The 27,266-nt window shown below is 39.9% G+C and overlaps 1 protein-coding gene across 1 annotated transcript in view; it reads left to right on the top strand.

Annotated features, from left to right (window-relative positions):
* The first annotated feature begins 6,540 nt into the window (after positions 1–6,540).
* ZNF292 (zinc finger protein 292) overlaps positions 6,541–27,266 on the top strand; it is a 54,244-nt gene continuing 33,518 nt past the window's right edge. Inside the window, exon 1 of the mRNA XM_082480517.1 lies at positions 6,541–6,729. Within this exon, the coding sequence (XP_082336643.1) occupies positions 6,568–6,729 (162 nt within the window). The 5' untranslated portion in view covers positions 6,541–6,567. The remainder of the gene's footprint in view (positions 6,730–27,266) is intronic.

Below are 27,266 nucleotides of genomic sequence, written 5' to 3'. Positions count from 1 at the left end.
GGTGAGGGACCTGCTTCAGCACCTGGAGGTGCACAAATCTATGGGGCCGGATGGGATCCATCCAAGGGTACTGAAGGAGCTGGTGGAAGTGCTCACCGGCCCACTGTGCATCATTTATGAACAGTCCTGGATAACCGGGGAGGTCCCAGCTGACTGGAGGTTGGCAAATGTGACACCCATCCATAAGAAGGGCCGGAAGGAGGATCCAGGGAACTACAGGCCAGTCAGTCTGACATCGGTGCCTGGGAAGGTCATGGAGCAGATCACCCTCAGTGCCATCACACGGCACATGCAAGAGAACAGGGTGATCAGGCCCAGTCAGCATGGGTTTGTGAAAGGCAGGTCATGCCTGTCAAACCTGATCTCCTTCTATGACAAGGTGACCCACTTGGTGGACGAGGGAAAAGCTGTGGATGTTATCTACCTGGATTTTTGCAAGGCTTTTGACACCGTTTCCCATAGCATTCTCCTGGAGAAACTGGCTGCTCATGGCCTGGACAGGTATACTCTTCGTTGGGTAAAAAACTGGCTGGATGGCCGTGTCCAGAGAGTGGTGGTAAATGGAGTTAAATCCAGTTGGTGTCCAGTCACGAGTGGTGTCCCCCAGGGATCGGTGCTGGGGCCCATTCTCTTTAATATCTTTATCAACGATCTGGATGAGGGGATCGAATGCACCCTCAGTAAGTTCGCAGACGACACTAAACTAGGGGGGCGTGTTGATCTGCTTGAGGGTAGATTGGCTCTGCAGAGGGATCTGGACAGGCTGGACAGATGGGCTGAGGCCAATGGTATGAGGTTCAACAAGGCCAAGTGTCGGGTCCTGCACTTGGGTCACAACAACCCCATGCAGCGCTACAGACTGGGGACGGAGTGGCTCGAAAGCTGCCTGGCAGAAAAGGACCTGGGGGTGTTGGTGGACAGCCGGCTGAGCATGAGCCAGCAGTGTGCCCAGGCAGCCAAGAAGGCCAACACCATCCTGGCCTGCATCAGGAATAGTGTGGTGAGCCGGACTAGGGAAGTGATCATTCCCCTGTACTCGGCACTGGTGAGGCCTCACCTCGAGTACTGTGTTCAGTTTTGGGCCCCTCACTACAAGAGGGACATTGAGGTGTTGGAGCGTGTCCAGAGAAGGGCTACAAAGCTGGTGAAGGGTCTGGAGGACAAACCTTATGAGGAACGACTGAGGGATCTGGGGTTGTTTAGCCTGGAGGAGGCTGAGGGGAGACCTTATCACCCTCTACAACTACCTGAAAGGAGGTTTTAGAGAGATGGGAGCTGACCTCTTCTCCCTGGTGACAAGTGATAGGACAAGAGGAAATGGGTTCAAGTTATGTCAGGGCAGGTTTAGATTGGATATTAGGAAGCATTTTTTCACTGAAAGGGTTATTAAACATTGGAATAAGCTGCCCAGAGAAGTGGTGGATTCACCATCCCTGGAGGTGTTTAAGAAAAGGGTAGATGAGGTGCTTAGGGACATGGTTTAGAAGTGGTGGTGTTTTTATCAGGGTAGGTTAATGGTTGGACTTGATGATCTTAAAGGTCCCTTCCAACCTCACTGATTCTATGATTCTATGATTCTTTTCACCTTTTGCTTCACTAAGCTAAATGAACCATTTTTATTCTCCTCTCATAGAACAGATTCTCCATTTTACCAATCATCCTTTGAGTCCTTCTCTGTACCTCCTGAAGTGCGGTCTCATCTTTTCTGAATATTAGTTACCAGAATCACACAAATTGTTTCAGATGAGATGAGACCAATGTTTTTATCTGCAGTACCTAATGGAAATAGCTGACCTGGCATGTCATGTGATTTTAGTAACTTTTTTTGCAGCTGGATCATATCTATGATTTGGCCATCGTCGACTAATACAATGAGCACTTCCTACCCACTGTCACTTCCAACTAATGAGGTTCCCCTCCTAACAGAAAGTCCTGCTATCGGTCTTCTTGCATGTTGTGTTATTAAAATTAATTCATTCTATTATTTAGGTTCTCAAGGTCACCCAGTCTTGATCTCTCTCATATTGAAAGTGTCTCACTATTTTGTGTCATCAGCACATTTCATTATTACAGCTCATATTTTTGTACCTACGTCATTAATGGAAATTTCTGGCTGAATAAAGATCTTCTGATGTTTTAGATGGGTATGTGATAGGTTTTTTGCTTTCATCTCAAATGTGGAAACATTCATTTTCATATATTCTTTCTCATTAGCCCCTGCTTTAATTTCCTTTGTAAGGAAACTCAGCTGGGCTTCTGACAATTGTCACTTTATTCTTACCCTTCTTAATATTTTTCAAGCAATCATTTTGTTTCATTCCTTTCAAGCTTTTGATTGTTCCCAATAACTCTTTTGAAGTGGCTATTTATCCAGCTGGGACTGACTGTCCCTCTTGTTTGAGATGCGAATTCAAGATACTTTTTTGCAGAGAGACTTGACAGATGCCAAGCCTTCTCCACATGCAAGTCCTCAATCACCTAGATGCAGTTGTCATCACTCTTTCCCTTAATTTCTCAAAATTTGACCTTGAAATTAAGAACCTTGGTTATCAACCTACTTTTGCTCCAAGTGGTATTTTTCCTAATAAACTCATGAAAACTTTTTCTCTCCAGACTTGAACCCAAACATCTCTAGCATGTCTTTATGCTAACAGAAGCTCTTTGCCTCATTTCCCCAACACGGACTCTAACAAGTTCTACTTTATCTTTCCTATCACTATTCATTTCTTTAATATCTATTGCATTGCAAATTCTAATCCTCCATCGATCCCCTTTGCCTCTCAAACACGATAAGTGTTTTAATATTTGTGTGTTCATGTCCTAATTTCTATTCTGTCATATCTTCTCTTATCCCCAAAAGATCTAGTTTTGTTGCCAGGGGTGCAACGATACACAAATGTCACAGTTGTTTCTTGCTAACGTGACATTCTCCCTAGAAGAGTTAATAGTCTTCCCCCCAACCATTAGCTACATAAAGTCTAAGCAACTCTCTCATCACTCTTCCAATCCTTTCTCCTTGCTGTCCATCATCCTAACCTCTGGTACTCCTCTTGCTATTCGCTTGATTTTCTTCTTCCAGCATCTTAAAGCCAGTAGAGGGACATCACATGTTTCTTCCTTTAAACCTATTTCAAACAACTGATAGGTAAATAACCCACACACAGGGGAGCTTGGATTGTGCAGACTCCTTTTTCTCTTACACATTTCTAGTCAGTCCCAGCATCACAAAACATGCAACCAGAGTATCTAAAGAGTCACAGGATATGCCTCCTCTTAATGACAGGTTTATCTAAGACATGAGAATCAAAGTGTGGAGCTAGGAAAATGCCACACTGAGTCAGTCAAGGAAGTAGCAAGAGTAAGAAAGTGGGGAAGAACATATCAGAATCCCAAAAGAATTTTTGAGGATGAGGAATCTTTACTGCCACAAGCCCTTATCTTAAATCTTTATTTCTAGCACACCCTAGTAATAAGCCTGTCAATTCCCCTTAACGAGGAATTCCATCTTTGTACTGGTGTAAAACTCAGGTCCTTCCCCTTCCAGTCATCCATCCTTTTTCTGTTCTTTCTCACAGTCTCCAACCTCTTTTTATTTCTTGAACTGTTTTGGTTGGGTTTGGTATTACCGTCCCCGTCCCGTCCTCCCCGCCTTTCATGGGATCCATTGTCCTTCCCCATACACACATCTTCCTCGTCAGCTTCTTTCTCTGTATTTTCCAGTACAGCAAATGCCTTCCTTGGCTATATTTCCCCTGCAATAGTCAGCCTCCTCTCTCTCACATTCACATTATTTCACCATTGGATAGTTTGCCCCACAAGTCTACAGAGAAAACAGGTACCCGAAAAGCCTGTCTTCTCTGTGCAACTGCTTTCTCTCCTATCACTGTCAAGCACCAGTTCTTCTCTTCCATAAGCTCTATCTACCACAGTGTAGTTCCTGTCAGGATTCAAAGACAGGATGAGTATCAGAGCTTTGTATCTGGTCACGCCCAGCATTTTTTTCCTCGTCCTCAGGCCACTGCCACGCTTGCCTCAGTAGTTGTCATCATATTCTCACTATTGTCAAACAAGAAAGAATTACTCCTCCCTTATTCACCACTGTTTGCGGTTGTTCCTTCTACTTACTAACACCTTCCTTGGTCTCTTAGCTGTTAGCATGGCAATTAGCTGCCTGTGAACTGTGATTAAAGACAGGTATCCTCCCTTGCAAAAGGCCCCTGGAGGCATAAGTGCAAGTCCTCTTCAGTGTAGGACAGCTGAAGGACAGGCTCCTTTCCACTTGATCCTGATGAGAACAAAACAAACAACCCTTACTCTACCATCCCCGAGTACTAACCTTTCACATGAGCAAGAAACTCATGCTCCACGTTCCACCTTTGTTCCTGGCCTGGGCTCAATTTAGAAAACCCTCTGGGCAAGGAGGAAACAAGAGAACAAGCTGAAACAAGATCAGACTATGAATATGAATTTGGCTATTGTGGTTTGCCCTTAAGTGAAAATAATTACGAATAGCACAATATAGGACTGAAGGAGTTATCCAGAGGAGAAGCTATTGTAGCTCCTTCGGACAATTTAAGTGATTGAGAAAGAATAGATGGTCTTTGTGCAGTTGCTTCTAGTATTTGCATCACTCATTAGTGCTGGTATTATAGGCAGTTTAGTAGTGAGGAATACATACAAACCAGTTAGATTTTTCTGGTACTATGTTAAGCCTTAAATGGGGAAGCTGAAAGTTTTCTCTTCTTCTGCTTGGAACAGAAGAGGTTTCACGTACAGTAAAAATCAGAAACTTAAAAGGTTTCAGGCTTACAATGGCAAAGAAGATATTTACTTGTTTACTTGTATGGGAAACTAGAAACATACCACTTTGGGTTTACTGCTATGACCCAAAATGTGGTCCTTTTTGGACCAGATCCTCAGGCCTGAGTCCAAAATGTTGCATATTCAATCCTGTCACTGTGTCTACACTTGCAGACCAACATTTCTACAATCTCTGAAGAACCTCTTTTCTTTCCAGCTCCGATTTAGTGTTCATTCCATCATACACCTCAGCTTTCAACAGTATACAAGAAATAGGTAGCATCACTTTTCCTGTGTGACAAAGAAAGAGAATATCATCATCAAATCGGTCCACAGTCAAACAAGCTAAGTTAGCGTGTGTAGGATGTCATACTAAACTTGGGTCAGAGCAAGACTGACTAACACAGTGAGGAGCCTGCAGCTACAGTCTCTTCCAGCAGAAAAATATATTACATTTGATTAAAGTTAATGCCAAATACCAAATTCCTCATTTTCCTGGTGATGTGAAATGCCCAGCTTAACACAGTGCACCTTTTCTCACCGCTGGCTAAGAGAAATCATCCAGTCCCGACAGCCAATGCTCTCGCTGCAGTAACACATTTCCTCCACACTTCCTTTATGAACATTGGCAATGCAAACAGTGTGAAGCCACCAACATGTGTCACCCTATACAGCCTAGAACACAAAACATGTAGCCATGCCAATTCAGTGCCCATCAGGTCCATCTCTTCCTCAACATCATATTCAATGCCTCAGGCCAACCTCTAGTATTTCCAAAACCTGTGACAGGTGCAAGAGTCTCCACAGCTTCTCAGGCAGAGGCAGGGGAGGTCAATGCTTATCACTGGAGCCGAGGACATCACCGGTGTGTGAAAGGCAGTTCAGCCGAGCACCAGTGCTGCATGAGAGCAAAGCCTTCCAGAACCTCCAGACCTCAATTGCTTCACTTGAAGAGCACAGCTGTACTTCTCACTTCCAATGACAGTAAGAACTGCATGATGCAGACTTGAAGAAGATACCTCGGTGGCATCCTTGAACTAACACACCCTGCTGCTTCCTATAAAGGAAGAAAGAGGAGGGAGCAACATCCACCAACGCTCCAGCGGTGCTGACCGTGGCTGACACCACAGTGACCGGTGCCACGCAGCACTCTCAAGCAGAAGCTGAGATGGTATAACCAGTTGAGGCCCCTGCGGAAAGCCACAGCCTGCCCCCACACGAGGCCGGCTGGCGATAAGGCCGCAGCTCTGGTACAACCAGGCCACACGTAAACTGTTGCTGTCCATAAAGCTCAATGGACGGCGGTGATGGCTGCCCCGGTGAAGCTCATCCACGGCAGCCCCGAGAAGCAAAACCACCGCCAGCAGCCCGGACCCCCGCCATTTGCCGCCAAAACCCGTCGGCGGGAGGGCGGGGAGGGCCGTCACGTGGCCGCCGGGCGCGTGGCGTCGCGTCACGTGACGCGCGGAGGCACGCCCCGCCCTCTTCCCCTTTCCCTCCCCCGCTCCGTTAACGCTCTCGCCCCTCCCCGGCCCAGTCCTGCGCCGCAGGGAACGGAGAGCGCGCGCGCGCGCGCGCGCGCGTTCGCGCGCTCACACCCCCCCCCGCCCCCCCCCCCCCCGTGTCTTCTCCGGCACGTGACCCCTCCCCGGAACGTGGCATTGTGTAATCACGTGACCTGGAAACGGAGCGGGGAGGGGGGGACGCGGAGGCAGTGAGGGAGGAGAGAGGGGGGGGGCTGCGTACGCGACGGAGCGGGGTGCGAAGATGGCGGACGAGGAGGCCGAGCAGGAGAGCGGTAGCCTAGGTGGCGACCTCCTGGAGCTGCGGCGCCTGCGGGAGCGGCTGGTGGAGCTAGAGACGGGGCTGCGGGAGAGCCCTGAGCCGGCGGTGCAGGCGGCCACCGAGTACTGCAAGCAGCTCTGCCAGGTCAGGCCGCCTCTTCCTTTCCTTCCCTTCCCTGCCCCCGCCTGCGCTCTCCCCTCCCCCGCGGGGTGTGTGTGTGTGTGTGTACCCGACTGAGAGGGAGAGCGGGGGGGCCGGGCGGGAGCAGCGCCGCCCCCGCCGGGGCGCCCCGGGGTGTGGGGGTGGGGGGTGTGAGGGGGAGCCGGAGCTAACGGCCCGGTGCGGCGGTTGGGCCGGGCGGCGGGGGGGGGACGCTGGGAGTTAGTGCTGCGGGCCGGGCCGGGCGCCGCGGGGCGATGGACGCCGCCACCGCCGCTCATTGTAGGTTGAGATGAGGCGGCCCGGCCCCCCCTCCCTGCGCCGGGAGCTGCTCCGGCCGGGCCTGTAATCCCCTTCCCCGCCTCTCCTCACCACCACCACCCCCCCCTCCGCTCCCCGGCGGCCGCCCCGGTTCTCGCGGTCTCTAGGCCCCTTTGTTGTGCTCTGCGGCTCGGCTTATCGAAGGGCCCTTTGTTCCTGGCGGTGGCGGACCGAAGGCCCCCCCTCTCCCCGTCCCCTTCCCTCCGGCACCCCCTCCTCCCCTCCCTTGGAGGCGAAGGGAGGGAGGCGGCAGTCCGGGAGAGGGGGGCTCCGCTTGGCCGCCGAGGGGCCGGGGAGGAGCTGAAAGTCCGTCCCGGGTCCCCTCTGCGCGGGGCTCCTGCTCTATGCCCGAGTAACCCCCTCCCCTTCCCCCTCTCCCTTCCCTATCTCGTAGCCTGGAGGGATAGCGGAGTTTTTGCCATCCTGGGAAAGAGAAGGCGGTGAAGTGGGGGACTAAACTCAGATTCCGGTGATGGTGGCAGGTCCGTGGGTCTGTGATGCTGCTCACCCTTTTCTCGCCCTGTCAAGGGAGCGCAATCCCACCTTGGGAGAGGGCTCCTGAGCTGGCAGTGCTTGAAGCACCATTGTGTGCAATTATTCTGGCTGTGACTGCCGTCGGGAACAGGCCTGCTTCCCGAGGGCTTGGGCTGGTCCTGAAGCAGGGATGTTTGCAGGTGTTTCTTCTGAACTGGTGACCCTGCTGAGTATCCCTTTCCAAACAAACTTTATGGTGCTAGCTCTACAGTTAAAACAAACTGTTCCATTTTAGTCACGTATGTGTCTATGCATTGCCCTGATTTCTCTTAGATGTCCTTTCTCAGCTAGCATTAGGTATGACACAATATATAAAGCAAGTTGTTAAATATTTTAGGCCCCAGAAATACACGGAAACCGCTAAGGCTGTAGCTTTACTGTGGGTTTAGTAGGCTGTCTGATAAAAGTGATAATGTTTGTTTACACATTACTGTCACCCATTCATGGAACGTAGGCAAATTTTTAAAAGGTGGAACAGATAACAGTGAATTCACATGGTCGGTTTGAATTGTGTTTTATTTGTGATTTTGTATATCTTTAAGAAAACAGTTGATTTCTGGTGGTAGCCATTGTAGCATGCTAATTTACGTGTTTGTCACTTCTGGATTAAACTGGGCTCTACTTCTTGCTAACCAGGGAGATTCACTACTAAATATTTTAAGCATATTCCTTTCTTGTATTTTATTTTATATATACAGGAGTGTTATTTCAGGTTCTTTTTCTTCGGTCAAAATTTATCATATTGTATTTGGGGTAGAATGTCCGTGTAGGTGCACAGAAACAAGACTGGTTTATATTGGTTCAGATCGCTCTGTTCTCAGTCTATTTAATCTTTGTGCCTGCTTTCTTCAATTCATACACGGCAAGGTGGGAATCTGGCTTTCCTGGCTCTGGCTCGACTTCTAACTTGTGAATGAGCTGTTCATTGAACTGAAGTAGTTGGGTAGGTGGCAATGAAGACACCATCCTTGACGTGTACAGAGTAGATCACTGGTGTCTAAAGCAGATTTATCACTGAAATTATGGCTGCGTGTGCTTAGTGAGTGGCTTCAGTAGTTGATTGATTTAAAGTTTAACAAAAAATAGTAGTATTACTATTTTAATAGTTGTTGCAAAAGTGCGGTGTAAAGCCCAAGTTTACTAATTTTCCTAAACATATCCCTCTTAAATACAAGTCTCACTGAACAAAACAGTTGTGTAGAAACTGACTTAGATAAAAATCCGTGCTGTTTTGAAATGAATTACTGTCCCTTCTGTACCAAGATTTATAGGAAGGCTGTATCTTTTCTTGCAGGCTGAAGACTGATGTGTAACACTGAGAGTCGAGACATGCCATTCAATATTGAAAGAGCTTGCTTTTCAGATTTTAACCTGGGGTCTAAACAGATGCTTAATGTATTAAATAGTGTTGTTGTCGGGTGGATATTTTTTATACTGGTTCAACAGTGATTTTTTTAAATCTGTTCACCTGCCCTAGTGGTGCCAAAATACTTATTCAGCCTCTTGTACAGTTTTAATCCTTTATTGGGTCTAACACAAAATAATATTCATGATTCAGATCGTAGGCTTAGCTACTTGGCTTGCACTGCATGACAGAAGTTATAGAAGATTCATGTAATAGTAAAAGCCATCTCAGAAATCTCTTTTAAATAACAGTTTAAAGGCATCTGCCATGATTTCTAGACTAAAGTCTTTGAATATATATGTATGAAAGAATAATTTGACTGGTCATGTATACAAAACTTAGAGTCTTATCTTAAGTCTGGAAGTGTGGTGCTGAAGAAATGTTTTAGTATTTATCTCTGTGATTTCACCTGCTTTTTTTCATGCTTAGTTTCTAGGTATGAAATAACTACGCAGAACTTGGAAAGTCTTGTGCCCTTATTTTATCTTGCCAGGTGTTGACTCTGGAGCCCAGCAACCACATAGCTTGTTGCCATATATCAACTTTTAATTTATTTTTTTTTTAAATTAAGTGGGAAGCACAATTGAGAAATAAGCATATTTTCATACTGAAGGAAGCTAGAGCAGTGGAGCATTGAAAGATCCTTAGATTCAAAGAATAAGGGATTTAAGTGTTCTGCTGTCATTAAATGAGGTGGGAGTTGTATGGCCAGATCCCTTATCTGATTTTGAAAAATCTCAATTTGAACTATTTCAATGTTTGTACCCCAACAGTGTAGAACAACTGTTACAAACACAGAAAAACAAGACCTCTTGTACCTTGACAGAAAATGATAGAATATAATATGTATATTATGAATATAATATATATTGATGTTCTCTTGTAATAATAAAGTTTACTGTGATGTATTTTATATGCAGCATTTCATTAGCTATAAATATTTTTGTGTTTTGCTCCTGATTGCACTGTGAAATGATGGAATTATTCTTAAATTTTAAGGGGATTATAGACTGGACCTTAATCCTGTACCATGTCTGTGTGAATGTAGTGTTCTCCATTGTCAGCACACAATACAGAGCATTATTTTTAATTGTTATCAAGTGAAATTCACATCTGTACAGATATATGTAAACTGACTTTTTAATTGTGATTCATGCTCTTTCTGTTGCAATTTGGTAATTAGCAAATCCGTGACAAACGGTTATGTTGTCACGAACAATATGTGTGCAGACTGGGGTAGACAAAATAAGTATCTTCAGCTGCAGTGACTAAAAATTGAAAGTGTGAATTTTGCAAGAATTCAGAAAGATTGCTATTCTTGTCACCATGCGGTGGCTGATTTAAATTCTTTTCAAACTTTGCTCTTAAAGGTGATCTGTTGATTGTATTCCATTAGAGAAGACCAGAATGTTTTTGGGTTTTTTTGCTGAGAGCAAGGTGAACATGATGCTGATGGGTATATCGGAGTTCTTCACTATGGGCTGTATTCCCTTCCAGTTTGTCATTACCTAATGTAACCTTTGTTTTCTTAAATACCAAGTTGCAGTCTGGTAACAAATTTTCTTTTGTCACTAGTTAGTTCTGAAATCTTTGTGGTACCTCTGCTTATCCTGACATTTTCTGTAGTTGACATATTTCATCTTCGAGCTTATTAGTCTTCCCTACATTGTTATTTTTGACTTTTCAACTCTTTTCTGAATCTGTTTCTGAGGTTTTGTTTGTTTGATGTGTTTTTTTTTTTTCTTACCTGCTGTGCTTTGTGTTACAAATTCTCCAAAACTGTAAGGTGGTCATGTTTGTTGTACTAACATACAAGTTGTCAACACAGTGACCTATATCAAAAACAGAACAAGAAAATATTTGGACTGTTGTGTGGTCCTTTCTCAGTAACTTTGCCTGTGCTTTTTCTTTTATCTGTTGGTTGTCTAATCGTTTCTGACTTTTAGGAGAGAAATCCCGTGTTAAAATATGTTAACAAGTGTGCTTAGCCATGCCGTTAGTAGGCACATTAATATCCATTAATATCCTTCTAGTGTAGCCACTTTACCCAATAGTGACCTAGGCTCTTCTTAACACTAGCAGCAAAAGTGTGATGATGATAGAAATATAGGGGAGGGGATGCAAAGGTTTTTAGCTATTTAAAAAACAAACAAACAAAAAAAAACTAAACCCCACAACTTCTTTTTAAGAAAGCTTGTTTTTAACTGATGCAACTGCATAGAGTTTGCTTCTACTGTTTTAAACTGATTTTTATTGTGTGTTGAGGTACTAGGGAAGTATTAAAAACTTAAGGTCCTACGCTATCTTTTTTTTCCTGTGTGCTGACACAGTAGAGTAGATCATGGCAACATTAGGGAATGTATACTGTACTAATCTGAATATAAGATGTCCCTCCTGAAAGAAAACATACAAAGCTGTACATAAAACTTTTTTTATTACATACCTATAATCAATATACAATAAAGTTACAAAGTTTTCACTAATGACTTGTTTCTATTGGAGGTTGGTCTTACTTTCTTCTCTTATACCTTACTACTATTGGCTTTCAGTTTTTACACCTCACAGACCACAACTTTCTGGTGCTGTCACCTGCTTCACTGTCGTCACCTTCCTCCCTTTTAGTCTCTGTATTCGCAGCTTCCTCTTCAGACTCAAGATGACAGAAATAATCTCCAGTTCTGTCCATAAAATTTGAAATAAAGCCTTTCTTAAACCTTTTAGCTACAACTTCTGGATTTACCCAAGCCCAGTCCATCTTAATCCAATGACAAAGAAGTGTTTCAGTAGGCTGCTCTATTTTTTCCTGTAGGACTTAGAGTATGATTCCTTGCCAAGAGTCATTCTGTATATAAAGACCTCAACAGTCTTTGAACGGCTTATTTGCTGTTTCATCAAGCGCCTGCAGTTGTGATGTCCTTCCTCCTGATGTGACCATAAGATTGGTATTCACTGACAGTGAAAAACACCATCAGCAAAACATCAGGTGCCCTTTTAATACGGATAGAAGACATTTCCTCATTTTCTGAAGATCACACCTGGTCTTTTACTCCAGACAATATCCAACAAACTCTTCATTGAGTGCGTAGGTAGATATCCACCCTTAATTTTCTTTGGCTCAACAGCTAATAGTGGTCTTTACATAATATAGTCACAAACTGCTGGGAAGTGAACGTTGGTAAGACTGCTATTTTTTGAGCTTTCAGTTTAATGATTTCCTGGGTAACCAGGTCTCTGTCTCTTCTTTTGAGTATGCACGAATTCTATAACTTCTTTAAGTAAAAACTGTTTTCTTTTGAGTCCAGTGAGTGATTTCTATGCTGAGCTAACCCTTAAATGCTTCTGTTTTGTCTTTGCAAGTTTGCCTCTACCACACTGTGTTTCTTCCTGGTCTCACAGTTGCTAGTTTTTTTCTACATACATTACCATGAGTGTAAGATTTCCATCATAACTTCTAATACTTTTCCATTTTGCTTTCATACCTGTGACCTCCAGATGATCTGCTATTCAGGGAGAGATATACAGCTGCCAGAAATCACAAGAAATCTGCTAAACTTTAGTATACTACACAGATTCCTAAGTGCATGGAGAAAAACAACTGTCATCACTGTGTCATCTCATGCAAAATTTGAGCTGCCTCAAGCATTTTTGTACTCCTTCATCACTATAAGACCTGCCATGCCAAACAGTCATATCATCTTATCGACCTGGGGAGAGGCGGAAATAACACCCCATGATTTTTTTAAGTTAAACTATGGAAAGTCAGAGAAATTGTCTTGCTTTCAAATAAATATGGTGTGTGTGCATATCTGGATATAATTTGTATGTGTTTAGAAAAAAACACCCTTGCTGTTTAGGGTAAGTCTAACCACCTAGCATAATTGTTGTAGTCCTTGTCCTCAGTAAAGGCACCAAGCCTCAACATCATTCCAGATTGGAGCTGGTCTTCATTAGAACTTCTGAGATCTGTGTGATAAGCTTTTTTAATACAAATTTTCCTGTGTCAAAGTAAGTGGATGTGACTGCGATAGTGGTTGTTTTGTTTTTTTTTTTTTCTACCTGTGTGTATCTCTCAAAATCAGAATCACATGGATTTGCTTTTCTAATCATGCTAATGCCTAAACTTTCTGCCATGCTGCCAGTCCTTTTTTTTTTTTTTTTTTTTGTCATGATCATTTGAGTCAAATATGTTTGAGCATAAAAAGTACCAAGATGTGATACATGTGGATTATTGGATTATTTTTTATTTTGAGAGATAGGTAATGTGTTCAGGCAGCAAGTTTCGTTCAGCGTGTATTTTGTTCATGTTTTACCAAGTGTAATGATCTTATAAAATGTAGCTTTCTGTAGTTTGAATTGTTTCCCAGTTACATATAAGTTTACTTGGATAACCAGTACTGGTGCAGTTAGTTTTAGATGTGTGTTTTCTTTATAATCTGCTTATGAAAAAAAAGCCAAGTCTTGTATAACAGTCTTTTAAAATTATTGTTGGGCAGATGAGGGGAATCTTAAACTCATTTGGTGGCAGTTTTGAGTTAAAGATCTGCTATAATACAAACTGAGTCTTTTCATTTTTGTAAATTGCCATCAATGTAAAAAGGAATGATTTGTGTTCTTGATTTTCTTAATAAATTGTTTCTTCTGTATTAAAAACTCCTTAAATGTAGGTAGATGGTTAGGAAAGAACAGTCAAAACAACATCGTGTTTTAGTTTTGAAAACTTCACTTTTGAACTAGCTGGGTTTGGCAGTATTTTCCCCATACGGAACATGTATCTGGAAGAGATTTCCGTCGGCTAGACCGTGAGTCCAAAGCAGGATTAAATATTGGTAAGCCATAGCTACAAATGCTTGTTTAACCTGTTCTCAAAAATTTCCAGTGAGGAAGATTCCAAGAAGACTCCCTGGATAATACTTTTTAGTTCAGTTATCTTTGCCTTCAAACGTTTGGGGTTTTTTCCCCCCTTACAGTCTAGCTTGATCTCTAATCTCTTGTTGCAATTTAAGACTACTGTGTTTTATCCTATCCCATGTAGACATGGCAAGCAGCATATTCCTTTTCTGTTGGAAGCATCTCTTAGATTTTCAGGGCTATTTTCAGTCTCCATTTTTCACTTTTGTGAACAGTTTTTGTAGTCCCTGATTTTAATTTTTTCCCTTTTTCCCCCTTCCTTTTTTGCTATGTTACATCATCCTTGGAATCTATGGTTTTGAAGTACTTATCTGCAGGGAAGATAGCAATCTAGTAAGAATTCAGTAAGAAGGTGACAACCCATGCAAAACTTGGGATTTAAGTACTTTTCTTATAAAACATACTATTTATCCTTCTGAGTACAGATAGTCCAGTGAAGAGAGCAGTTCTCAAAAGCGTAACAAATTAAGGTAGTTAAGATGATGACATGTAGGTGGAGGGATTAAAATTAATAAAACTTCAGAATCTTTACGAAAGCTCATCTTTCTGTGTAAGGTACTGCATATGATATTAAATTAAAGCATTCCACTTAGTTACTGTGGGAAAGAAAAAAGCTTTCACTTTGGCAAATAGATACTTATATTCATAGTTACCCTGATGCACAATTTTTGCTGAGTTAAAGTTACTTGATGCTTTTACTGAAGTTATTAAAAAAAAAAAAATTCCTATAAGCAAACTGCCATTTCTCTAAGAAATACTTTTAGCCAAAAGTTAATACTTACAGGGTATGAAGTGTGGTTACAGTTAGTTCCCCTCCATAATATCCTTGATTCTTCTTACCTATTCAAATCCTGAGAGGCATTTTGCTTTACCCAGTCCTTCAGCCATTTAAAAAAAATATAATCTGAAGATCTTACTGTAGACTTCAGTTTACCCATAATAGTTGGCTGCAAACAATAGCTGCGCATGTATGCTAGCATAATTAAACAGATTAAGTACTTTCTGTACTGCACATATATGCCTGCCTTACTTTTTCCCGCAAATCCACACTTCCCCCCCCCCCCCTTTGAATAATGTATATCAATAATGTCTAGGTTGCTTTCTAAAACTGTGGTTACTAAAGATTCACTGTTCAAAAAACATGAAATATTCACTATGGAAAACAACTTCCTTTCTGTGCAGGACTGTACAAAGAATATATATTTTTGTTAATATCAATGTTCAGTAAGGCATGTCATTTTATCAAAACATCCACCTTGTGTGTCTCAGTTTCTTGATAAGGAAGTTATGTCTATTTGAATGTTCAGTCCATTTTCTATCTCTCAAATGTTTTTTTAATTATTTTGATAGAGAATGAATACCTCAAACCACAGATCTTGAGGGAAGGCACAAAAAAAAGTGCTCTTCTGGGGAATCTTTGCTTCCATTGTGACTAAGGATCAGGGAATTTCATCTGGCCTTTTCCATTTACTCTGCCATTTAAATGTCATAGTATTTTTTTGCTCTAGTCTTTATGCAGACATACTATATATCATAGGTTGTTTCCACGTAAGACTTCCCTAAATTAGAGATCAAACTGGAACCATTAGGAGATACCAACATATTGTTTCTTCAGTATGATATATTATCTAAACTGCCACACAAGTCAAATAAAATATTTCAAATTCGTGTATGTATGGAGCATATCTTCAAGAAATAGTGCTCCAGGCATTGATTTATATCTACCAAAAATATTTTGTTAGTGTTGCTTTTCAAGGCCTCCATATAAATCCTTGAGCAGTTATAGTACAGTGTGTATAATGCTTTAGTTTTCATGAGGTAAACTAGCATGACATTCTTATGCCATCATCTTCTCTAAAATCGTGTACAGCAGCTTGTAAATTTAAACAACAGGTAAACAATATGACTTGAAACTATCTCTTGAAACAGTATTCCCCATTTTATTAGGTCTGTGCTTTTGCATACATTAAGAACTTAATGTCTTGTATTTTAAGAAGTGTGCAGGTGTTTTTTCTGAGGTGTGGTGTATTTTTTTATCTGTCTTTCCAAATATGTGCTAAAGACAGCTCCATGGTATTATTTCTGGGATCTTTCATCTCTAAGGATGAACCACACTGCTTTCATTTGGCAAAAGTTAATCTAATAACACCTAGTACTTGGCATAACAAAGACATTCAGAAAGAAGGTATATGTAACATCAAAAAGGCAACAGAGCTTTATAAAATTATTCTCTGAAAATATGCCTGATCCAATAGGAAATTGGACTAAACTTGCAAAAACCTGTGCCTGTAGTTTTTGGTAAGAATAGTTTGATCAGATTTCTTTTCTATCTTCTTTTCTGTAACTGTTGTACAGTCTTCCAGTATGTAATATTTCTGGCTTCATGATTCCCTGTATGAAGCGAAAGTAAATTAATCTTTCATCAGAGAATCGGGAAAATCCTGTGCTAACTGATGCAGTTCTCACTTGATTATTTTCTTAGGTGTTCTGAGCTAGTCACACAATTATTTGTCCTTACAGGGACTCATGTAACATGGACAACTTCTGCTAAGGCTCTGTCCAGCTTCAGTTACTGACTCCTAGTGTTCACGCTCTCCAAACTGCTGGACAGATGCATTTGTTGCTTTGCGAAACTTCTCCCTGGAATAAAATTCTTTAGGATAAAGACCAGTCTTTATTTTGTAACTCTGTCTTGTCTTTTGGGTTGAATATAGCAGTTATCTTAAGAGTTTTCATTTAAGCTGATAGTGAATATAGTGTTGCTTTCTCAGGCTCCTGTATATTGTAAAGAACAGAGTTTGGCAGGACTCCTTTTGTCTTCTGGTATTCAAAATGAGGGAGAGAATTGATACCGGTGAATAGATAAATCCTGTTTGATATTTATGTATCTAATACACTGAATACTGTTTTGATGAATCAGGTAATTGTATTCAGTGATCAGGCATTAAATCAAATTACAAATAAGGAGTTTCTCAGTCTTGTGATTCCTACTTGTCTCAGAAACTTGTGAGAATATACTTTTTTATTACTGAATGAACACAAGGATGAGGAGAAGAGATTAAATGTTCAGAATCAGAAAAGACGTAATCTGAACTTCATTTTTACTTTAAACATTGGAGGGTAGCTCTTATGAAGGGAATAGCTGGGATAAAAAGTAACTTCTGATTACAAATCCATAATAGTGAAGATAGAATTGCGATAATCAAGTTTTATTATGGACTGGGAATTTGCATAACATTCTAGTTGAAACTGGAATTGCAATTGAACCCTGCTTTTGGATACCACGGATACTTCATGAACCATGTCAGTGTGATGGCAGGAGCTCTGAGTTCTGCTCAGGGTTGCTAACATATTCAGGAGGAAGTATAATCTTGGCTCCTCTCCTTCCTTGCATATGCACACTGGGGCAGTATCTTGACACTCGTGTAAGGACACAGTTGATTATTAGACTCTGTATGAATCTGGTAGATGTTGCCTTGTTCTTTCACAGGAAACGTAGATCAGTTGGAAGCTTAAAATGGCAATTAAGTAACCTTTCTACTGAGGAAGGAGATTAGCAATTTAAGTTCTCATCAGAATTAAAAAGGTTTGATGTATCAGGGGAGAAGTTGCATTCAGCTGATAAAGACAGCTAATACAAAAATGTAATACAGATGAACTACAGAAATATTTGTAATGTGTCATTTCACTTGACCAGGAGAGCAGATTCAAGTCACCTATACTGCAGGAAGTGCACATATTTTCAGAATAGACACAGTTATTTCTGGCTATCTTCCTATTTTTAATCTCCCCATATGCCAGTCTGATAATTAAAAGAATAGGTAAATAAGATTTCCTGGCAGTGGATAAAAGTTTACTGTAATGAACATCCCACCACATTCCTGAAATGCCTGTTTAGTAGCCAACTGCTGAATATTGTTTTTAACTAAACAGACTAAAATATGAACGTTGGGATGACAACATTAAATTGAGACCTGAATGAAAACCTGAGTAGAGAGAAATGTAGCCTAGGACTATGACAAGTTCACTTCTTATGTAAAGATGCAAGAGGGAAACCAGATACTACTGACAAGATCAGAAAGAGCATATGGAACGCAAAATGTTGAAAGATTAAAGGCAAGCCTAAAGTAGGGTAATTTCTACTACTGTATATGACAAAGCATGAGGCTTAATGAAGTTATTTCCTGGTATTTTAAATAATTTACTTGTTTTAAAACAGTTTATGGATGTAAGCAGACACTGTCCGTTAATTTTTTAGGTTTTTGTAGTTCTTTTTCTAAAACTAGCTGGATTTTAAATTTTAAACACGATAGTGACTAAAGAATAATGGGAGGAATAGCACCAAGGTAATTTATCTTTCGTTTTGCCTCTTTCAATTTAATAGTTAGCAGTCTGAGCTCATGTGGTATGTTCAGCGTGCCCAGGTGAAAAACATACAAATTGCTGCCACCTTCTGACATATATTTGGGGAGCGAAACATCTCTCTCAGTTAACAGAAGGTTCTGTGTTTGGTAATCAACTTTCCAGAGTCTCACTTCCTTGCTGCATTTTTTGTGATATTTTCTTGGTGACAGTAGATGACATAATTGCTACTCTTGAGAGTTGTAGCAGAACCCCACAGCTTTTCTTCTATTTCTGCGTCTGTATCTGCTGAGGTGCTTTTTTTTCCAAACCTTCCTCCAGTGTAGACTCAGCCTTAGAAATGTAAATGTATTTTTTGTCGGCATACTTACATCTGTCGTGGTTTTGTATCTGTAGATTTGGGACGGTGGTACTTCCCTGCTATTCAAAGTTACATGCATTAGAAGAAAAACTGTTTTGGTTTGTGTGTGTGTGTTAATTTATCTGCCTAGTGAAGTAGAAATACTTGGATAAAGGCATGGTTAACTTTGTGTGCTGAAGTCTTAGGGTGCTAATATCCTTACAAACTGAATTGTAACAATAGTTAAGTCTTCAAAAAATTAATCTTAAGGGTGAGTTTCTATATGTTGCCAATTATCATTACACGGATTCTTCCCACAATTAGTCTTTGTCTTTACTGGAGATGTGCAACCATGACAGTGTGAGTTACAGTCAAGTGGTTGTAAAGAACCATCAATGTCATTAACATCTTAGGTTGTGTAAATAAGTGTAGGGAAGGAAGGGGGGAGTTCAAATAATCAATGCACTCTTACATTTTCAGAAGCATTGAAATCTGTTTAGTTATTACATGCTGCAGTGAGATTTATTTGGAAAAAAGTATAATCCATGAAGACCTAAGTAGACGTGGGTATTTGGGGAGAATCTTTTTAGGCAAAAGTCAAAAAATAGATAATGATAATTCTTATTTAACTTCCTATCTTTCCTTAACTTTTGTGTTTTGTAATTTTTGTGGAATGATATTCAAGAAACTTATTTTGCATAATAAACTGCTATATATAGTGTATGGATCGGTACACTGTATAAAGTACTATGTAGATGTATGAATGTGTAGGGATTGAACATACTGAGAAAATTAATCATTCATTGCAGGGTATTTGATCACCTTTAATGGATTTCAAATGTATCCTAATTCTTTAAATCAAAATTATTTAGAAGTTTGTATCGGTTCTTTGTTACCTTTTCTGTGTGTGTGTATTTCTCTGAACTTATTTACTGTTGTCTCTGAAAATCTCCAGGAGGATAGCTTTCCTTCAGTATCAATATACATGAATTACTGCATGATAGATGTATAAGACTTGATTTCTTGCTGGTTTTGTGCATCTCCTTTTCCCTTTCTGGTGAGGCTTGAGCATAAAACTTAGATCTGTATCTTCATATTTTTGCAGTATTGCCACAAGAAAATTGTGCAGTTATAATTCAGCTTATTCTTTGTGTTCTGGTTTGATAGATAACATTTCAGATCTACATGGTTGTTCTGAAAACTCAGACTGAATAAAAAAAATAAAGAGGATGGGGAGAGGTAAATGTTTGTTTAAAAGAAAAATGAGGCTTGTAGATGGGTAGAATTTTGCAAGTTACCTTTAAAACTGTTCAGGAAACTAGTACTTGAAATTATTTGAGCTAACGTTTTTTGGTTTAGATAACACCTAAACACATTCATTCTTAATAAGCGATGGCTATCTATACCAGAGAGTGCATACCTATGTATCTGTGTACTGAAGATCCCAATAGTAAAAATCAGTGTCATCATGTAGATTGTACTTCATTCTGAGTACAGAAGAGAGTGTTGTTTGGGTTTAGGTTTGTTTTTTTTTTTTCCTTTTTCTTTCCTGTGGAAGGAGAAACGCTGTAATAGAGAGATGACTATAAAAACATACATGTTTATATACTATAACAAGACTACTTTTGTTTTTCTGAATACTTCTCTTCAGTAGATGAACAAGAAGTGAATGGTTGAATGAACAGTTTTCAGATGACGTAACATACCCATAGAAGATATATGTGAACCAAAATAGTGAGTGCCTATGCACTAACACTCTGGGTCAGACAAGAAGTTTGCTTTGAAAGTGATCTTCTGATTATCCCTGCTTACCACACTCTGTTTTACATTGTGGAGGGCCTTTGTGGTGTGAAAATTGAATGCATTTGGGGTGAAACTCAACCATAAGCTGTGCTTCAGAACCAATTGCAGGCAGTCTGTTTCATACAATAATAGCTATCTAGTTAATGGAACCAGCTGAAAGCTACTCCAAAGTAAGATCTGCTGTAGTGGGTACACTGGGGACTTAGGTTCTCAGCACCAGCTTTTCTGCTGTATGGATCTGCTCCTTTTGCAGTGCATTGCACTGAAGTGCTATAGTTGTGAGTTGTTTTTTGGATCAGCACTTAATTGCAAACTCAAATTTTGGTTTTGAACTTCATCTCTAGATGAGTCTGTCTTGACTTTGAGTAGTTCTTGGACTCACTAATTCATTACTCACTAATCTTGACTTGACTTTCCTTTCCTTTCAACTACAGGATAGAGAAGCCCATAGTGTTAGGATGTGGGTGTAAAGTGTAAAAGCAGCTGGAGTTTTCTGTTTGAAGGAAAAGGAAAAAACAGTGAAGGTTGGAACTGCAGCCTATCAGTGGAGTAGTAATGGGGAAAAAAAAATTGGATAGCTCTACAGCATGCATGCTGAAATTGAGAATGAAAACAATTGCTTAAATACAATCTAGTAGTAACTGATGGAATTTAAGAGTCTGGCTTAAGTCTTCTCTTCTGGGCACAAGTCAGTATCTCCATTAGAATTAAAGCAACATCAGCTGACTCTTCAGCCAGAGGCATCTTGGCTTTCTAGAGCTATACTTTGCTTAACAACTTTATTGTGAAACAATTCAGAAGGCACATTCAAAGTAAAAATAGCACATCAACAACTTAAGTCTTGGAAGGTTTTAAAAACGAAAATTGAGTAAAAATTGGGATTGGTGTTCTATGATCATAACCATAATTTAAATAGTAATTGTACACTAGAAAAGATAATCATACTTATTGTGTCATCCTTCACTTTGTACATACAGTCTCATGTTCTCTACCTGCTGAAGTTTTACTGTTTGTTTCTGGATTGTGTTGTATTGTAATAACAAACATGTAAGAGCTAGTATTCTCGCGGCACTTGTCTAGCTACAAATCAAGGTAACAGTGCTAACTGAATCAGTTAACTAGTGCCGGTTTTAATTTGCCTAATTAAACTGCTTTGGAAAGGAATTAGAAGTACAACGATGTGTTGACTTGCTATAAAGTGACCTCTCCATGCACAATGCTAAATAAATAGAAACCGATTTTGTTGCTTGTATTGATATGACGTGGTTCTTTATATTGGCATATCTGTGAGGGCAGTAATATTTCAGATGACACTGTTCTGTCTGATGCTGGACAGATTTGAAATATCTGTGCTTTTCTATGTAAGTTTTATTCTAGTCTAAAAATCAGTTTGCCTGTAGAGCATCCCAACTGAAAAACCGAAATGGAAACAGGTCATTTATGATTGGTGTTCTTTGTTGGAGGCAAAGATGAAATGGAAATAAAGATGGATTATGATAAAAGTGATAGGGCGAAATGTCTTGATCAGAGAGTTGTCATGCCACAGAGAAAGGAATAGATACTAATCTTCGTGTGTCATCCATCTGTCGTCCCATCCCGTGTGTGTCGTGTCCCGTCCCCACCCCCACCCCCCGCTTTTTAAAATGGACAGGAGGTATGATGGGGTTTGTACTGTGTGTAAACATTTAGCTTACCCTTTTTAAATGCTTTGAAAACCATCTGTTGTAGCATTTGTTTCTAATGCCTTAAATAGTGAAGTCTCATGGGAAGTCTGAGGTAGACTTGTTTTAAATTAGACATTGTATTAGTAAGATATTTTTAACATTCAGAACTAGTTAACATTTTTACTTGAATGTTCTATTCAAGTGACATTTTAGTTCAGTAGTCTGTCCTCGTACAACGCGGACATACGTGCTGTTTTTATCCCAGCTACTCCTTAGCTGCGTCTAGCGTTCTCCAGTTAAAGTGCCTTTCATGGGAACCTTAACAACTCTTTTTTTTTTTTTTTTTTTTTTTTTTTTAAAGTTGCAGCACTTAGCAAAACTTTTTATGTTATGAAAGGCTTGTTCTCCATCTTCCAGTAGAATACTGAACAACAAGAAGGAGAGAAAGCAGATCACATAACAAAAAAAAGTGATCTTCAGCTCTAGGAGCTGTAGATCATCAAGGCTGAGAATAATGTTAACACCTGTAAAGATTGTTTTGGTGTCCCTTTAGGATGCAACTTTGCTGTCAGACTTCACAAAGAGATCACCTGGTACTGATGCATTGGTACTAAAGCCTCTTGACTCCAGAGATGTCTAAACTGGGATATCTAATATATTTTTAGTATCCCAACTACTTCATTAAAAAGAAAGCATTTTATAAGGCTATTCTCAACCAGTCAGTCCATTTTTCTCATGCTACAGAAGAGGGACATCACAGACAATGTTAGTGCATTTTGCTTTTAATCAAGTTCTGATGGTCTGGAAATGCTTCTTGAACCAACTCCTTTTTAGATGCTGTAGGGCTTTGAGGACATGACTGCCCAGTCCATCTTCTCTTGCTCAACGGTTGTGCCTACTATCATCCTAGTTGTCTTCTAATTGACAGTGGGTTCTTGGGGCAGGGATGATTTCAGTATTGCGAACCAGGACTAGTGCTCCACTTTGAAAGGAAAGATCTGTTCACCTACAGGTTTGTTTTTATTTTACTAGTTTGGTTCCTTGACTGACTTTTCATTTGATCCGGTAATCATACAATCATAGAATGGTTTAGGTTGGAAGGGACCTTGAAGATCATAAAGTTCCAACCCACCTGCCATAGGCAGGGACACCTCCCACTAGACCAGGTTGCCCAAGGCCACATCCAGCCTGGCCTTGAACACCTCCAGGGATGGGGCCTCAACAACCTCTCTGGGCAACCTGTTCCAGTGCCTTACCACCCTTAAAGTAAAAAAATTCTTCCTAATGTTCAATCTAAACCTACCCTCTTCCCTATAATCACAGCATAAGATGTTTCATGGTGCTCTTAACTCCCTTGGGAAAGGAAAGTTAACAGCAGTTTCAAATCTCGTTCCATTTTCTTTTGAGTAATAGTTAAACATAAGCAATTAGTTGCAACTGTTGACTACCATGCTTAAAATGTCAACAGTGTGAAGCGTATGCATAGAAAATACTGTTTCAGGGCAAAGCAGATAGGTTTTATTTTTGGAAGTGAAAACTGACTTAAGATCACAGACCCTTGGAGTTAGTATTGGGGGGTCTTTAATCTTACTAATTGGGCTCTTTTGGAACTGAATAGTAGACAGCTCCCTTGTTGGAGAAGCAATACAGTAGAGAAATGATCTAGGTCTACTAGTCAGACTTTTAAATCCTTATGTTCAGTTAGTGATTATCTGCAAGGTATGGAGATAAATGAAAAAGGGAATAAAATGAAAACCACATTCATGAAAGGGAAAAAATATTTTATTACAAGAGAGAAAGTAAATTCATTTGTCTGAGCTTCAGTAGAATTACTTTTAAAGTGTCAAAAGCAGAAAGATGGAAGTTTAAGAATGAGGAAATGCGTAGGGTACTCAATATTGGGATACAGTGGCCAACGTGTCCATTTTGATTTCGTTTACATTTTTGGTAACAGTCACGTAGCTTACTTTCAGGACTGCATTTCAATTATGTAAAACAAAAGAGAGGATTGTGCTCGTAATAAAAAATTGTGAGGTATCATCTGTTTTGTTTTTCTTTGCAAGTCAGTATGGCTGCACTGTCAGTGTTCTTCACATTCAGTGGCCATCAGGAAGATTTTCAATGGGCACCATAAGCATTTTCATATTCTTAGAGCTGCGGTGTCTGGCTTTGCCAAGTTCACTTGGTTCATCGTTGCATGCTTTAATAACATGGACATTGACAAGCAGGAGGTATCTTAGATTATTATTGTGCATTACATTCTTAAAATACAGTTGTGTATATTTGAAAGGTAGTTCTTGCTCATCTGAAGTATTGCAGAAGAAATTTGAGGAAGTAAGAGCTGAAATAATTGCAAGCAGACAATAACATGGAGCTTTTAAAGGTTGCGGTATTAAAGTTTCCACTTTCTTTTTGCACTGTTCATTAGCTGACCGCAGGCAATGTATTTCATGACCTGAAGGAAATAAATACATACAGCCTTGCGTTTCCCCAGTTTGCATGGAAAAAGAAAGCTACACAGATGATGAGTAGCGTTTCAGCAGTACTTCTGTGGAGGAAACAGTACTACAAATACTATTCCCTTTTACTTTTGTTATGTGTTTTCAAAAGGCAATGTCTGGCAACAAATCTGAATTTATAACAAGATCTAATATAAAAGACAGCTGTTTCCAAATAACATCTATTTAAATCATATCGATTTGCATATCTCAATCTCCTTGTCTTATAGTCAGATAATAGTATCACCACGGTAAGGTGATTTATTCCTTCAAATAAAATATCCCTGTCTTTCAGGATACTAACTGACCGTTTACTTATTTCTGTGTGATGTGTGTATCTCTGGCATTACAAGCTAAATTAGGAGAATTGTCTGCTTTTCTTAGTATCTGAAAAGTTACATAGGATTTTGACAAGAAACATCTTTTCATGCACTTTTTAGAAAAGGAAAAATAAAGACTTTCACAGTTAGTGGTTTTGAACTAACTCTTTGGCAAGAATAATTATTTGAGATTTTTCCCATAGCAGTCTAGTAAACTCCAAGTCTTAGACAAACTTCAGACATTCAAATACAAAAAGAAATCATGGATATATCTCTTCCCATGCTTTTTAATTTCTCTTCCCTAGGTTATAATCTTCTAGGGAGGAAAAAAATGCTGCAGATAAATTTTATGTATTGTCTCGCTAAATTGAGAATAATGAAAATTTTATCAGAACTGTTTGAATGTAGCAGTATTCATGCAATATTGATTTGAAGGTTGAGAAATAAAGCAGGTACAGACTGTACAAAACCAGAGGAGGGACCTGTCTATAGCAAGGAGAGTGACTCCTTGGGGCTTGTATCTATTCTTGTTGCTTTGCAAATGATGCTTGAGTGAGTTGCTCTGGATAGGGTGCAGTTTCTACAGGAGCACAAGGAACTGTCACTTGTCTTCAGCAAAGCTGGTTGGTAACATACTGAGGTTGCCAAAGAACAGTGAAGTGAATTAGAAAATTAACTCAGAAGACTTAAGAAAGCAAAGAGAATTTTAGCTTTATGACCACTGAAATTCTTGCTAGTTTAATTACTAGTCATATTCAATTCATAAATAATGAATTGAATGTATATGAAACATCTGTGGCCAGTTCTTAATTTTCATACTGTTTTAGAGGAAATTCCGGTTGGTCATTTAAAAAAAAAAAGATACATTTTGTTTAATGCTTTGAGTTGCATGTTTTGCAAGTATTAGCATATAGGAAATAAAATCAGGTAACATAGAAGTGGTGCACATGCATTTATTGTGAAAGACACTGCTTGTATTAGTGTTGTTCAAAGAAGAAATTGGATAAATCTGCTCATGTTGTCCTACTGATTTCATGCAGTAGTTTGAGTCTTAATGTTTTCCTGAAAAGAAATATTTCTGCTTGCTTTGTGCTGGCACAAGCACTTGAGTCTACACACTAAATATATTTGGGGAGCTTATAAGAATTAAAACTTGTTTCTTGCTGATTAAGGATTAGCTCTGGTCATGGATTTTCTCAGGGTCCTAATAGCCCTTACTCCAAAAATGTTAGTTAAAAGATGAGAAAGAACAAACATTAGGAAAATTACTACAGAGTAACAAATGGAGCTACTAGTATGCACAGAATCACACCTTTTTAAAACTGTCAGTAGCATCAGTAATGCTGAAAAAAGAAAATACTACGCTCTTTACGGGAGTTTGATTTAGACTTTTTTATTGAGGAAGATATAATTCAGTATTTTGGACTACTACAACCCATAGGAGTGGTATAAGCCATTTTCCTGATTGGAAGCACTGGTTAAAATCCTTTTAAATTTACTTTCAGTCCTTGTTCTTTAAAGCATATTAAAAACTTGCACTGCAGAGAGAAATTGAAAAAGCTGTTCCATCTCAGTTTGTGTAAATGTGTGCAAAGCTATTCTTTCCACCATCCGATTGTGTGTGGAACAATAAAAGAATGAAAATGCTGCCCTACCTTTAAATTGGAGGAGACAGAAAAACAGGGCAGTAAGTTGGGGTCATCTTTACCCTGTGTATCTTGGTCTGTTGTGGGAGCTGGCAATGGTGTTGGTTTTGGTTGTTTTTTTTTTTTTTCCTCAGACTGTTGGAAACTGTAAGCAGTAAAGACTCTGATGTTTGCCGATGCAAGAAACTGGAATTACTGATTTAAATGATCTATATACTGTGCTGCTTCTTCCAGCTACTTCTCAGGTTTTCAGTTTTGAAATTGTGATGACACCTTGTAACAAGAGAGAGGCAGTGAAGTCATTGAATTCCCAGTACTACCTCAAGGATTTTGATCAGAACTGGTGTTTTGTGGGGAAGGGCAGGTTGTATGCCATTTGAAGAACTGAGTATCTAGCATTATATCAGCTAACACCAGTAAAAAAGAAATCCAAGAGCTAGAAATGGTTCTCTTTTGAATGAAAGCCAAGATATCTGTGGGCTGTAGGCCACACATCAAGTTCCAGGGACAATTTTCTGGCCTGGTTCAGTGTATCGGGACCTGTTTTTTCATACATTTTTGTGCACATGTATATACAGGAGAATGTTGATGGCATCTTCAGCACAAAATCAGCTCTTTTCTACTAACTGATACTGGTGTCTTGATAAATACCTCTTTCTGAGATATTCTGTATTTTACATAATCATAAGCTTTTATTTCAAGTCTAGATCTTCAAGAAAAT

Source organism: Vanellus vanellus (genome assembly GCF_965231255.1).
Source record: "Vanellus vanellus genome assembly, chromosome: 3".
Taxonomy (NCBI): domain Eukaryota; kingdom Metazoa; phylum Chordata; class Aves; order Charadriiformes; family Charadriidae; genus Vanellus; species Vanellus vanellus.
This window is presented reverse-complemented; position numbering and strand designations above follow the sequence as displayed.